The sequence below is a fragment of the Acinonyx jubatus genome, chromosome A1 (genome assembly GCF_027475565.1).
Source record: "Acinonyx jubatus isolate Ajub_Pintada_27869175 chromosome A1, VMU_Ajub_asm_v1.0, whole genome shotgun sequence".
Taxonomy (NCBI): Eukaryota; Metazoa; Chordata; class Mammalia; order Carnivora; family Felidae; genus Acinonyx; species Acinonyx jubatus.
Genome location: NC_069380.1, coordinates 115,688,371 through 115,703,921, shown reverse-complemented (window position 1 = coordinate 115,703,921; position 15,551 = coordinate 115,688,371). Strand labels below are relative to the sequence as shown.

Genomic DNA, 15,551 nt, shown 5'->3' with positions numbered 1-15,551 from the left:
GAGTTTGTCAGAGTTTGTAAAGGAAAAGAAGGTATAAAATCATCAAGCAATTAAAGTGTTCCCTTATGCTAACACATCTTAGTTGGTTCAAAAATAGGGCAGAATAAAAAATTACAGGTGCATTCCTGAGAAACTAAGGATAAAAATGTTTAATAATCTAATTATATATATAATTAGTTACATATATATATATGCATATATATGTGTGTGTATATATATATATATATATATATATATACAGTCTGAAACTGAATCTTAGACTCATTCTCCCCTTATGAGTAATACAATAAATAAAATTAAATTTCATTATTTGTGAATAAATATGGAAAGTGCTCAACATATCATACACTTTACAAGATGATAGTTGGCTCACATATTCTAAATGATAAATCATTCTTTTTTAAGTTTTATTATTTATTTATTTTGAGAGAGTGTGTGTGTGTATGCGTGCACACATGAGTGGGGGAGGGGCAAAGAGAGGGAGAGAGAATCCCTAGCAGGCTCTACACTGTCAGCATACAGACTGATGCAGGGCTTGAACCCATGGGCTGTAAGATCATTATCTGAGCCAAAATCAAGAGTCGAACACCCAACCACTGAGCCCAGGCACTTGTAAATGATAAATTGTTAGGTGAACGAAACAAATGTCAAATAGTGTAAACAGTACATCAGCATTTTATAAAAATAGGTAATTTTTTTGTTGTAGTTTATAAGTTTATAAAGCCAGATGATAAAATAACACACTAATTCATTAATTCAATAATTTATTCAACTCTCATTCGTCTATATTTACTTCAGTATTTATTTTCCTAAATGTAATAGAAAAAGAGCTCTCTCCATGAGATTAAAGTTTAGTGAGGAAAGGAGATCATTTGCCTGGGCAGGGTACCCAAAGAATGAAACACCGATTCAAAAAAAATAGCCTCATATATCATTGGAATGATGGCAAAATTGAATCTGCAAATTGAAACAACATTAGGCAAAACTCCTCATTTCTGAAATGGATGGTATAGATAATTCAGATGACTTTCCCATGGAAAACAATAAAGAATAATGGACAAGACTTTTTAAAAAAACTACTTTAAAAATATTGAAGAGCTAGGGGTGCTTGGGTGGCTCAGTGGGTTGAGCGGTTGAGCAATTCCCTCTTGATTTAAGCTCAAGTTATCGTCCTGGAATCAAATCCTGCCTCCAGCTCCACACTAAGTGTGGAGCCTGCTTAAGATTCTCTCTCTCTCTCTGTCTCTCTCTCTCTCTCTCTCTCTCTCCCCCTCTGCCCCTCTCCCCACTCGCTCTCTCTCTCTCTTAAAAAAATTGAAGAGCTAAAAACATAGTAGAAAACACAATGGAAAAAAAGCCCAATTTTTGATGGAAGCTTGTAATGGAGGAGTAAACCGTGTGTCAGAACAACAAAACTCATTATTCCCTCAGGGCAATTAAAAATATTTGCCCTTGGACTTTGATTTGAAGCTATTCATGAGATTAAATATAAATCAAGACTCAGGGTCAACCAAATTTGCAGCATATTCTACAAAGATCCTCCCATTTTAAGAGATCCCCACAGGGCTATATCCACTATATGTACATATGTTTATACAATGTAAACATAAATCTAAAGATGCTCCCTCACCCCAAGTTCAGGGAACTATATGGAAGCGCTCCTGATGTTAAGTAGAGCAGAAAAAAAAGAAAAGATGCCTGGGAAATTATAGCTACTGACTGGTCTTCATGTGTGTTTAATTTTCAATATGCATATGTTGAGTTGTGAGAAACATCAAGCCATAAAATTGGTTTGCAGTGGTTCCCTACTGAGAGTGATTTAAGAATCCTAGCTGAACCCAATGAAAATACATTTTGAAGGATGAAACATGCAACCTAGGCTTTGAGGACATCCTACAAGTAAATTTTTCAAGGGCAATCAACCATATGAGTCACACAAAGAAACAAAGATAAAACCAATAAGAAAAATCAGTAACAATACAGCAGAAATAGGCGCATACAAACTTAAGCTATCAGAAGTATCAGACAGGTTTAAAAACTAACTATGCTTACCATATGTAAATAAATAAATGCTTGAACATGTTTGCATGAAACAGAGTGAAAGGGTACACTGACTTTGAAAACATAAAAAGTCTAAAAAATCATGGGGATTATCCTTTAAAAATACATTGTAAATACTATAAACATTGGAAAGGTACTATATATAACAAAAAGTATAAAGTAAGGTGAGGGGGCATGTATTAGAGGATGCCTCATTTTTTAGCAGGCAGTTAAGTGATGCTAATATCTTACTATGCATTATATTCTTGTGTTTTAACCTTATAGAGATTATTTATCTAAGCTTAAGCAAAATCTATAGTTGCATATAATTTTTGCTTTATTACATTCAGGTGAAACATGATAGTTTTAATTATGAATCTATGATGAGCCCTGGGTCTTGTATGTAAGTAATGAATCACTAAATTCTACTGAAACTAATATTACACTCTATGTTAACTAATTAGAATTTAAACAAAAATCTGAAAGAAAAAAATTCTGTTTTCTATTCATACTGAATCTGTTTGAATCATGTAACTTTCTATTATTTTAAAAGAATGAGAATCATTATTTACATACCCAAATCATTTATTTTGAAAAAGTAATCATAAGTTTACCAACATTTTTTTCTATTTAACAGGGATTGAATTCTTTAAAATTGTATCAGATGGTATAGTCCAAAGAGATCATTTTGAAAGACAATACTCAACTTAGACAACACCCAGATAAAATATTAGTTCCTTTGAGGCAAGACAAAACACTACTACAGAAATCTAACAATTTCTAACGTGACAAGTTTTTTTTGTATAAATGAAAAGTATAATTCATTTGTATAAATGAAAAGTATTTTTAAAATTGGAAGTCATGATTTACAATACTCTATGCTAATGATAATCAGAAAACACAATTCTCTTAGCCATAACAAGATATTAGTGAACAAGCTCAAACATCAGGAACCTGAAAACATTTCTGACCTCCAAAAATCTTACCCCCACAAAACAGATACACCATTTCTCCCCTATTGTATGAACATGCAAAATGTGAGCTGGCTAAAAACACCATCACCACCACCAACAAAAACCCAGAGATTCAGAACGTAAAATACCTCAATAGGCTGAAATACCTATAAATATGACAATAATTATTGTGTGAATATGTAGTTCTTTATGTGAATGAACAGGTTGCGAACTAATAATACATTAGTTAGTATTATCATATATCTCCCCTTAAGGTGAGATGCCTAAGTGAACACAAAATTATTTGTAAAATTAGAGTTTTCCTCGGCGTCCCTACCAGCTGCTTCACCCACGAAGTTGGGGAAAATGGGCTTCAGAAACTTGAACTCACTGGTCCCCGAGCCTCCCCGCAGACACACCTCATACTGGTAGCTCTGGGACAGCGTCCCCGCGCCGCTGACGTCCACCAGGTGGCCCGGAAAGTGGCCCTCAGGCCCCGAGCAGCGACCCGCAGACGCCGCCCGGCTCCGCCTGCACAGCCGCACCGCCACGAACACCAGCACCGAGAACAGGAAGAGCGACGACACGGACGCCAAGGCGACGACCAAGTAGACGGTGAGCGGGTCGGCCCGCGCCTCGGCCGCCGCCACCTCCGGGAGCGGCAGGTAGGGCTGCGAGAAGCCGTCCACCAGCAGCACGTGCAGCGTGACGCTGGCCGAGCGCGGCGGCTCGCCATTGTCCCTGACCAGCACCACCAGCCTGTGCTTGACGGCGTCGCGCTCGCTCAGCAGCCGGGCCGTGCGCACCTCGCCGTTGTGCGCCCACACGCCGAACAGCCCGGGCTCCGTGGCCTTGAGCAGCTGGTACGACAGCCAGGCGTTCTGGCCCGAGTCGCCGTCCACCGCCACCACCTTGGTCACCAGGTAGCCCGCCTCGGCCGCCCTGGGCACCAGCTCGGTGCAGGGCGCAGAGCCGTTCTGCGGCGGGTACAGCACGAAGGGCGCGTTGTCGTTGTCGTCCAGCACCAGCACGCGCACCCGCGCCTGGCTGCTGAGCGCGGGCGAGCCGCGGTCGGCCGCGCGCACGCCGAACTCGAACGCCTGCAGCGCCTCGTAATCCAGGGACCTGAGCGCGAACAGCTGCCCGTTGTCCGCGTTGATGGACACCAGGGAGGCCAGGGGCAGCTGCGGGTCCGCGGGCGGCAGCAGCGAGTAGGTGACCTGGGCGTTGGCGCCCGAGTCCCTGTCCGTGGCGCTCACGCTGCCGATGTGCAGGGCGGGGCTGTTGTTTTCGCGGACGCGCAGGGTGTAGGTGGTTTGGCTGAAGGCGGGGGCGTTGTCGTTGACGTCGGAGACCGTCACGGTTATGTTGTGCTGCGTTTTCAGCCTGGGGGTTCCCAAGTCGGTGACGGTGATGGTGATGTTGTACTCGGCCTGGCTCTCTCTATCCAGCGCTCTTTCAGTCACCAAAGTGTAGAAATTTTCTACAGTAAGTTTCAGAAAGAAGGGGAGATGGTCTTGGATGGTACACATCATTTTGCCATTTTCCCCGGAGTCTGGATCTGAAATTCCGAAAATCGCGACGACGGTGTCAGGCGTGTTTTCTGGGATATCACTGATGAGTACTGACATTGTCAGTTCGGGGGCGTTGTCGTTTACATCCATCACTTCTATGGCTATAGTGCATTTTCCCGAAAGACCCCCACCATCTGAGGCCTCAATTTCCAAACGATAAGATCGAATTTCCTCAAAATCCAACGTTTTTTTTAATCGAATTTCCCCCGTGACTGCGTTTATTTCAAAGGCCTGAATCACTTGATTTGAGGATTGGAAAAATGAGTAGGATAACTCTCCATAGGTCCCAGCATCTAAATCTGTAGCAAACACGGTGATGACAAGGGAACCTACAGGGCTGTTTTCTCGGACCTGGACCTCATAGAGCAGCTGAGCAAATTCAGGGGCATTATCATTTATGTCTAGGACTACAATGAGAACCTGAGAAGTCCCAGTTCTCGGCGGTGACCCACCATCCAGCGCCGTGAGCGTTAACCTGAGCTCTGATTGCTCCTCACGGTCCAGCGCTTTGTCCAGCACCAGCTCAGGGTATCTCCTGCCATCACTGTGATTTAGAGTGAAAAGGTGGAAATGGGAGTTGGTGCTAATAGTGTAGTTCTGAACTGTGTTACTGCCCATGTCTAAATCTTGAGCTATTTTCAAAGGAAATGCAGTCCCTGGATGGCTGCTTTCCGAGATTTTCAGGAGGATTTCATTTTCCAGGAATTCTGGGGCATGGTCATTTACATCTAGTAGCTGTAGTTCACCTTGAATAAAGTGCACTGGGCTTTTTAGTAACACCTGGAAATGCAGTATACATGGATCTGTGTCACTGCACAACTCTTCCCGGTCCAATTTTTCTTTTAGGATCAAATTCCCACTCTTCTGCTCGAGCTGCAAATACTGTTGATTCCCTTTGGAAAGAATCCGGGCGTCCCGTGCCTCCAGCTCCCCTAAGCCAAGCCCCAGATCTTTTGCAAGGTTGGCCACATAAGAGCCGCTTTCCCTCTCTTCTAGAACCGAATATTTAATGGTCATACCGTCCACCTCCCACAGAATTAATAGTATTAATACAATAATAATGGCGGTCACTTGCCTTTTCTGTGGCGCTTTGGGTAGCGGTGTTTCCATCGTTCCTTAGGGTCCAAAAGATGCAGTTATTTAATCACAAAATAATTGCTGTGCAGCCAACTCCGCTATCTCGGTTCAATAATCTTGAGTTAGTTCTTAACACTGATTGATATGGCGATAGCTGCCTCTCAGAAACCTACTATCCCCCTAATGGTGTAAAACACTTCCTTTTTGAGCAGCTAGAAACTGCTCAGCTATTATGGTGCCTGCAGAGATAGTTTTTTACTTTCTTAGCCTGCAGCGCCACCAAGCGTCTTGCCTTACAACTTCAGGGTTTTTTGTTTGTTTTTTTCCTTTTCAAAGCATCATGCAACAGTTAAAACAAATAGAAAGCCTTTTGGGTTATAAACTCTCTTCCACCCAATTGCAGGTAACAGGTAACTAACAATATTTGTGAGAGCAAAAGTAATACCTATATATCTATGTCTATATTCATCTTCGTTAAAGGTACAAGGTACAAGTTCAGTAACACAAAACTCTGCTCAAGACAAAATCACTTACCCATTTAACCAGTATTTCTCCATGCAGTCATTTTTCCAGCTTCTGGAGATTAAGTGGTAAAATAAACACAAAAGTTCTTCCTTATGGGTGCTTACATTCAATTACAAAAGTACTAATTTGTTGTATTGTTGGAAGAAGTTACAAATTTTAAAATTTACTTTCCACTCCCAAAGTGAAATGTGCCTGTAACCCCTGAAAAAAATTAAAATGTGATTTCGTGTCAGTCTCCTGGACTACATAGCCTTTGGCAATTTTTTTTCCTTCATAAAATCACTCCATGCAATGCCCAGTAAGACTAAGAGGAAATGGCTGTTTGATTTGTTAGAAATCAATATAAGTTCAGGATTCAGGCAGTGTCTTTTCTACAAAGATGAAGAAGGAAAAAAAGTCAATGGAGTTAAAGATACATTTTCTGGGGAAGTGTTTTAACCTGTCAACATTGGACAGGGGTCCATCCCAGTGTATATCCCCTGGGACTATGGAAATGAGTATACCGAAAAATACCATGGCACCAACGAAAGCCAAGTGGTTGCAGTGACCTAGCAGGAAAAGTAGTTTCCCCCAAAGAAGAATGCTATTCCGAGGAGCAGGGGATAAATATCTAAGAATGCAAAACAGTAAGTGTTCCCTACACTCATTGAACCACCTAGTAATAATCCATGATAGTTCACTTATTTGGACACAAATCACAGTCAAATATAATTTAGTTAAGGCTGGTTCCATTTTAATTAAGTATAAAAATAAAATATTCACTCAGCTGTCACTTTAGTATAAATTGCCTGACTTTGATGGGAAGGTGAAATGAGAACTTTTTCTTAAAATACTACAAATAAAACCAGCACAAGACAAATACGGGCTAAACTGTGAAAGTAAATGATTTTATGGTTAATAAAGATAAATGACAGGGTGGCTGGCTGGCTCAGCTGGTTGAGCAACTGACTTGATCTCAGCTCAGGTTTTAATCACAGGGTTGTGAGTTCAGAACCTGCACTGGGCTCCACACTGAGCGTGGAGCCTACTTAAAAAAGAAAGATAAATGGTACTTACACAGCACTAGAACAGAAAATCTGACATTACCTAATAACCTGACACTAATAGCTTACTTAGGTCTTGGCAGGTATCACATATAAAAAAGCTTTAGAAGCTAGGAGGAAGGTATTTTTCAATATAATTTGGATTTTACTAAATAATACATTTGAACTTTCAGCTTGTTAGACAAAGACAAGGAGATGAAATATACTCTCAACATTTTATATTCTGTAATGGAGTTTAGGGTGCACGGAGAGTGTTTTCTGTTTAGAAAGAAAATAAAACAATGATGTGTAATTTCACTTACTGACAAAGGTACTTCATTAGCATTTTTCTGTATTCATTGAAAATTAATTTTTAAAATTCACTATTGGAATGTTAATAACTTTCAACAAATATTTATTATGCACTTATAATTGGGTTGGTATTATTAAAAAAAGACTATCATGGGCGTACATGAAGCTCACAAATTGGAGTTTAATGTACTGATACTTTTGTAAAGTTTATATGCATAGAAAAATGTATTGAGTATTATGGTATGTTGAATTACCCATAAATATGAATGGCTATCCTCGCATTTAGCCATCTTTAGTATTTATCTTTAGTTATTCACACGGTGGCAGTCACCCCAAAATGAAACTTAAACAAGCAGATTAAACATCAACCAGTCACATTTTATTTATTTTTTTTTTTTTTAAGTAGGCTCTATAACCAACATGGGACTTGAACTCACCACCCAGGTCAAGAGTCGAATGCTCTACCAACTGAATCAGCCAAATGCCCCAAACACTCACATTTTAAAAATTTCCTTACATAGCTATAGTGATGACCATTGTCACTAATAGATATACAATCCTACTTAAGGACTTTGCATTACAATTTTTGTAAAATGAATAGATGATTGAGTTTCAAAAATTTTAAAGTATTCAAATAAAAATTTACTTTTTATTCAGACTGTCAAATATAGTTGAAAGTAACAAAAATCTACTAACCATAGCATAGGGAAAATCCTGTGTATACTCAGTATCTGATTTTTTCTCAATCTAAGGACCTGTCGTAAATAATTAAAATCGGACCATCAATAACATGTAACTTTGAGTTTAAAGAGATTTTCAAAAGAGCTGAATAGAATACTTAACTGAATAAGAAACTATCCCGAACTGTGGGGCTTTCCTCCATTTCCTTTCCAATGCCCTGGGGAGGGAAGTTCGGGATAATCGGCTTCAAGAACTTGAACTCACTAGTCCCCGAGCCTCCCCGAAGACACACCTCATACTGGTAGCTCTGGGACAGCGTCCCCGCGCCGCTGACGTCCACCAGGTGGCCCGGAAAGTGGCCCTCGGGCCCCGAGCAGCGACCCGCAGACGCCGCCCGGCTCCGCCTGCACAGCCGCACCGCCACGAACACCAGCACCGAGAACAGGAAGAGCGACGACACGGACGCCAAGGCGACGACCAAGTAGACGGTGAGCGGGTCGGCCCGCGCCTCGGCCGCCGCCACCTCCGGGAGCGGCAGGTAGGGCTGCGAGAAGCCGTCCACCAGCAGCACGTGCAGCGTGACGCTGGCCGAGCGCGGCGGCTCGCCATTGTCCCTGACCAGCACCACCAGCCTGTGCTTGACGGCGTCGCGCTCACTCAGCAGCCGGGCCGTGCGCACCTCGCCGTTGTGCGCCCACACGCCGAACAGCCCGGGCTCCGTGGCCTTGAGCAGCTGGTACGACAGCCAGGCGTTCTGGCCCGAGTCGCCGTCCACCGCCACCACCTTGGTCACCAGGTAGCCCGCCTCGGCCGCCCTGGGCACCAGCTCGGTGCAGGGCGCAGAGCCGTTCTGCGGCGGGTACAGCACGAAGGGCGCGTTGTCGTTGTCGTCCAGCACCAGCACGCGCACCCGCGCCTGGCTGCTGAGCGCGGGCGAGCCGCGGTCGGCCGCGCGCACGCCGAACTCGAACGCCTGCAGCGCCTCGTAATCCAGGGACCTGAGCGCGAACAGCTGCCCGTTGTCCGCGTTGATGGACACCAGGGAGGCCAGGGGCAGCTGCGGGTCCGCGGGCGGCAGCAGCGAGTAGGTGACCTGGGCGTTGGCGCCCGAGTCCCTGTCCGTGGCGCTCACGCTGCCGATGTGCAGGGCGGGGCTGTTGTTCTCGCGGACGCGCAGGGTGTAGGTGGTTTGGCTGAAGGCGGGGGCGTTGTCGTTGACGTCGGAGACCGTCACGGTTATGTTGTGCTGCGTTTTCAGCCTGGGGGTCCCCAAGTCGGTGACGGTGATGGTGATGTTGTACTCGGCCTGGCTCTCTCTATCCAGCGCTCCTTCAGTTACCAATGTGTAGAAATTCTCCACTGATGGTCTTAGAAGAAAGGGGAGATTGTCATCTATAGAGCAAACAATCTGTTGATTTTGTCCAGAATCTGCATCTGATACACTGAAAACTGCCACTATGATGTCTGGCAGGTTTTCGGGAATGGGACTGGTGAGTGAGGACATGGTCAATTCAGGAGTGTTGTCATTTACGTCCAGAACCTTGATGACCAAAGAGCATTTTCCTGATAGTCCCCCGCCATCTGTAGCCTCAATATCCACATGGTAAGATTGAAATTCCTCAAAATCCAAAGTCTTTCTCAGTCGAATTTCGCCTGTAATTGCGTTTATTTCGAAGGGCTGATTAATGTCATCTACCTGAAATAGGGCATAAGATACTTCCCCAAAAGATCCAGCATCTAAATCCCTCGCTGAGACGGTTATAATCAGAGAGCCCAGGGAATTGTTTTCAGGGATTTGCACCTCATATTGCTCCTGAGCAAACTCGGGGGCGTTGTCATTGATGTCCAAGACCAGTATCTGAATCTCCGTGGTTCCAGAACGCGGCGGAGACCCACCATCCAGTGCTGTGAGGGTAAGCCTAAGCTCGGGCTGCTCCTCCCGGTCCAAGGCTTTGTCTAGCACCAGCTCCGGGAACTTCCTGCCGTCGCTGCGATTGCGAGTGAGAACGTGGAAATGAGGATTGGAGCTGATTATGTAGCTCTGAAGACCGTTGCTACCAGCGTCTAAATCCTGTGCCATTTTCAAAGGAAATAGCTTTCCTGGTGTAGTAATTTCTGATATTTTTAGTAGCATTTCTCTGGTTGGGAACTCTGGGGCGTGGTCATTTATATCTCTGACTCGTAAAGCAGCCTGAAAAAATTGCAAGGGATTTTCCAGTAATACTTGGAAAGGTAGCACACACGGCTCAGTGGAACCGCACAGCTCTTCCCGGTCCAGTTTCTCATTTAGCAGCAAATCATAAGTCTGTGGGTCAAGCTGCAAATGCTGTCTGTTCCCCTTGAAAACGACCTGAGCACCCCGCTCAGCCAGCTCTCCTCTCTTGAGTCCCAGATCCTTTGTCAAATTGGCCACAAACGTGCCACTTTCTGTCTCCTCCAGTACAGAATACTGAATCGACTCTGAACCCACTTCCCACAAAATCATCCATATAATGAGGATAGTCACTTGCCTTTTCTTGCGATGTACTTTTGTTTGCGCCATTTCTATTAGGTCTGATTCCAGAGGAAAAAATCCTTTTCCAGTCCCAATCACCACGTCCATCATCTACCCTCCGTAATCTCTTTGCTGTTGAATTTCGAATTTGTCTTATAACTTCTCTGGTGACGACTGCCTTCCTGAATACTTCTAACTTTGCTCTAGCTGTAAATGTGTCTTGTATTTGAGGGGAGAGGGGGTCTCTGAATAAAATGGAGTCCACCGAATCTGCAGAGCTTTATTCACTCTCTTAGCCTGCACTGCCACCACGCGTTCAAATTGATAACTTCAATATGATAACATACAGGCAATAATATTCCCCAAATCTGAGCGTTATAAAGACTTTGAGGTGGAGTCCGTGTTTCTCAAACCATAGTGTGTGAACCATATGCATAAATAATTACTTGGGAGTCTTGGGTTGTTGTTTTTTCAAAGTCAACCCCTGGTCTTCCCTCTAGATCTTGAATCAAATTCTCTGGGGGTGCTAACTGAAATCTGCACTTCAATCTTTGTCTTTAAGTGATTCTCATGCATACTAACGTTTAAAAATCACTACTCCAAATAATGTATATTTACTATGATCATCTTGTATTCTTTGGCAATGAAATTTATCTCTGACGAATAGTGTGATTTGTGAATTCAAAATGTACATTATTTGTCCCAACAAACAAATCAATAAACTACAAAATGTAAATGTTGGTTAGCAACACCAATTATAAGATTAAAAAACTATTTCTCTAAGTTATATGGCTCATAAAATGACATAAACAACAGACCTACTTTATTTTGTGCTTATACCTGCAAAATAAAGGAAAGAATTGGGCTATTAGAAGGAAAACTGAGGCCAAGAAATACTTAAGATAGAAGTATCTAATTAGTTCAATTATTTAAAAGAGGAACTAGCAACAATCAATAGTCTGTCATGAGTACACATCTTGGGATTTTACTTCATTTTGTACAGGTAGAATTGGTCATGATTTTTATTAGGATTGTTTATATTATTGTAATTTTTAAATCAAATTTAACTCCTATAGTAATTAATCGAGGCCCAAATATATTATCCTGTTGTAAGGACATAATGCAATGCAGAAAATAAACATTCACCTCTACCAACCCTCCCACAACAAAGATGACATGAGTTTCTATAAATAAACATCAAATAAGGTAATGTGAAAGGTGAATTACACTTGAGTGGATTCCACAGAATTCACTGATGGTTCATCATGGCTTTATCCATTTCTATCTCCTCAGTTTCTGTTCAGATTAATAGGAAAACATGTCTTTAAACATCCTGAAAATACATGAACTGGGTCAGTGCACATATAACAACACAAAATGCGCCAAGCATAATTTCATTTCAGATTGATTTCATATATATTGAGAGATTAAATCAACTGAGTTCAACCAAACTTCACTTCAGGTAAGAGCCAAAATGATGAAAGATTAAAACTGAGGATCTTTTTCAAAATGTTTCAACTCTAGGTAAAATAAGTAAAGCTAAATAAAATCTAAACTCTGACCATATGAAATAATTTTGTACTTAAAAAGCACTCTATCCAGAAGGATAAAAAAATAAGATCATGATGACCAGTCTCTATGGTTCACTTGATAAATGTTACTGAGAATAGATTTCCTTGAGGGTATGAATGACAAAATAAACTGATGAAGTAAAACCAACAACCATAAACACATTAGATGGGTGTAGTTTCTTCTTTGAAACAGAGCTATTTCTAGCCCAACCCTAAAGATTTCCTTCCTTCAGTGGATATTCTGATTCCAGCTTAATGGCATCCCTGACATCTGTGCAGTCCTTTATTTACTCTCTTGACCTGCAGCACCACCACACATCTTCACAGATAGCTTACTGAATAATTTTTCATTTTAAAGCAAATTTTACTAGCAGTACAAGCATTTGTAGAACTCAGTTTAGATCACTGAAATATCTTGGAGAACATTGCTTTTTATTATAGAAAGAAGAACTGAATATCTTAATGTATCCTTCAAGGGTGTCAGTTGGTATGTGAAGAAACTGCCTTTTTATGGAAATGGATTACTTTAGATTCTTTCAGGAGAATTCGTCTCTGCTTTACTCTCTTTTGTTTTGCTTTGCTAGAGTAGAATTGAATTGACATTTATCAACTTGTCTCACAAGTAATAACTCATTAGCATTTATTGTGGAACAAGTCCAGTACATACAAAGCAAACAGCATAACTTCCATGTACACATCACCCAGCTTCAAAACATCTTGTCTTGCTTCATCTATATCTTTCCCTCCACCCTCTGCCTCCCAGTCAATGTTTATTTTTGTATAGTTGTTTTAAGGTAACATTTACACAAATTGAAATGCACCAATCTTAACTGTGCCATTTTAACAATGGATCCATCCATGTAACCCACACCTCTTTCAAGATATTGAACGTTTCCTTCATTCATTGGGAACATTCTTACTCATATTCCAGCTTAATTTTAATAATTAGGTGGCAAAACCTTGGTTTCCTCTAGACACAACATGTAAACAAGGTAAAAAAACACCATTTCCAATATTCATGCCAATACTTATTATGTTCGTGTATGCTTATGTGAAGTGACAGATCATTAAGATTAACTGATTATTATCAAAGAGCTGAAATAATACTTTGATGAAACATTACAAAGTATATTAAACTTAATTTTATTTAGTTAGCTTATAATTATTGCATAGCTGATCAAGCTGATTTCCATTTTTATGCTACAAATGTTTGTTTTCCTTTGATTCCATTATACATTTTAAAAATTCTTCAAGTTTACTAAAAATGAAAGATAAAGACTAACCCTCATGGTTCATCTTAGAACTCTTTAATTTTGTTATAAATCTCTTAAAATCTCATTTAACTATATGCAAGGAAAAACAATGACTCAGGGCAAAGATGCAGATATGTAAGCAATCACTTAAAGACGCTCTCAATTGATGGGAGAAAGAAATGATGCATAAAAGTCTGAAAATATAAAGGAATTGATGCTAAACACATTTGAAATCTCAAATGTTTGGGGAAGACTTCCTTGTTAGATGTCTGTCAGTTTTATTTTTTCAAAGAATCAACTTTTTATTTCATTGGTTTTCTCTATTATTTTTATTTGGAATTTAATTGGTTTCTTCTATTATTTATACTATTTCCTTCCTCCTGCTTCTCCTGCTTGCTTTGGGTTATTTTTCTCTTATTTTTCTAGATTCTGGAGGTGGGAGATTAGATGATTGGGACTTTTCCTCTTTTCTTTAAAAAATTTTTTTAAGTTTGAGAGAGAGAGAAACATCACATGTGCACAGAGGCAGGGCAGAAAGAGAAGGAGAGAAAAAGAATCCCAGACAGGCTCCACGCCATCAATGAGTCCCACGCAGGGCTGGAACTCAACGAACTGTGACATCATGATCTGAACTGAAATCAAGAGTCAAGACGCTTAACCTAGTGAGCCACCCAGGCGCCCCTTCCTTTTTTCTAATATGCATTTAGTGCTATAAATGTCCCTCTGCACTGCTTTAGCTGTGTCTTATAAATTTTAATTTGTTGTCTTTTCATTTTTAGTTCAGCTTGATGTATTTTTTATATTCCTTGAGACTTTGCCTTTGATCCATGGATTAATTAGAAATGTTTCGTTTTCAAGCATTTGAAGATTTTCCTGTTACTTTATGTTTTTTAGTTTGATTCTATTGTGAATGGAGAACCCACACTGTATGATTTCAATTCTTTTAAGTTGATTGAAGTTTGTGTATGGCCTTGTTTACACAGTCTACTTTGCATATGTTTGGGAAGCATTTGAAAAGAATGTGTATTCTGGTATTTTTGGCTAGGTGTTCTGTAAATATGGATTACATCCATCCTGTTGAGGGTGTTGTTCGGTTCTGTGTTCTTGCTGATTTTCTGTATTGAAGTATCCAACTTTTATTGTAGATCTATTTCTCCTTTCAGTTTTGTCAGTTTTTGCTTCATGTATTTTGTACCTTTGTTGTTTGTAAATATGTATACGTATTTAGGAATGCTATGTCTTCTTTTATCATTACCTAATGTCCTACTCTGTCTCTGGTCATTTTCTTTCCTCTGATGTCACTTTATCTGACATTAGTATGGCCACTCCTAATACATTTTTATCAACATTTGCATAATATGTTTCCCATCTTTTTACATTCAACCTGCCTATATCATATTTGAAGTGAAGTTTCTTGTAGACAGCATACAGTTGGTCATTTTTAAACACATTATATCAATCTCTTTGTTTTGATTGGTGTGTTCAGACCATTTGCATTAAATGTAATTACTGATATGTTAGACCATTTACATTAAATGTAATTACTGATATATTAGAGCCTAAGCCTGACATTTTATTTTTTCTTTTTTATTTGTTCTGTTTTTTGTTTCTGTTTTCTTTTTCCTGCCTTTCTTGTAGTTTATTAGGACACTTTTTTAGAATTCCACTTTGATTTATCTATAGCATTTTTTGGTGCATCACACTGTATAGCTTTTATAGTAGTTGCTCCATACTTAACTTATTACAGTTTACTGGTATGTCATTTTACCAGTTCAAGAGAAGGGTAGAAAACTTACCTCCCTTTAACCTCCCCCATTGAAAGCTGTCTTAAGTATTTCCTCAATATATACTTAGAACTAATCAGACATAATCATATATAATTTGGGATTCAACCATCAAACATAATTTAGAAAACTCAAGAGGAGAAGGAATGTCTATGGCATTTAACCATATTTTTATTTACTGTGTTCTTCTTTCCTGATGTTCCAAGATTCTTTTTTTAATTGATTCCTTTCTGTTTGGAGAACTTCCGTCAGCCAGTCTTTTAGG

The 15,551-nt window shown here is 40.5% G+C and overlaps 2 protein-coding genes across 2 annotated transcripts; both read right to left on the bottom strand.

The window, feature by feature from the left end:
• Positions 1–2,604: 2,604 nt before the first annotated feature.
• On the bottom strand, positions 2,605–7,714 carry LOC128315484 (protocadherin beta-17-like). The gene has a single exon (XM_053222131.1). It carries the CDS (start codon positions 5,675–5,677, stop codon positions 3,278–3,280), a length of 2,400 nt encoding a protein of 799 aa, XP_053078106.1. The 5' UTR covers positions 5,678–7,714; the 3' UTR covers positions 2,605–3,277.
• A 146-nt stretch (positions 7,715–7,860) lies between these two features.
• On the bottom strand, positions 7,861–12,235 carry LOC128315481 (protocadherin beta-6). Its single transcript, XM_053222126.1, has one exon. It carries the CDS (start codon positions 10,787–10,789, stop codon positions 8,342–8,344), a length of 2,448 nt encoding a protein of 815 aa, XP_053078101.1. The 5' UTR covers positions 10,790–12,235; the 3' UTR covers positions 7,861–8,341.
• Positions 12,236–15,551: the final 3,316 nt, after the last annotated feature.

Coding starts and splice junctions, on each gene's coding strand:
- LOC128315484 (XM_053222131.1), bottom strand. CDS start 5,677: ATGGAAACACCGCTACCCAAAGCGCCACAGAAAAGGCAAGTGACCGCC.
- LOC128315481 (XM_053222126.1), bottom strand. CDS start 10,789: ATGATGGACGTGGTGATTGGGACTGGAAAAGGATTTTTTCCTCTGGAA.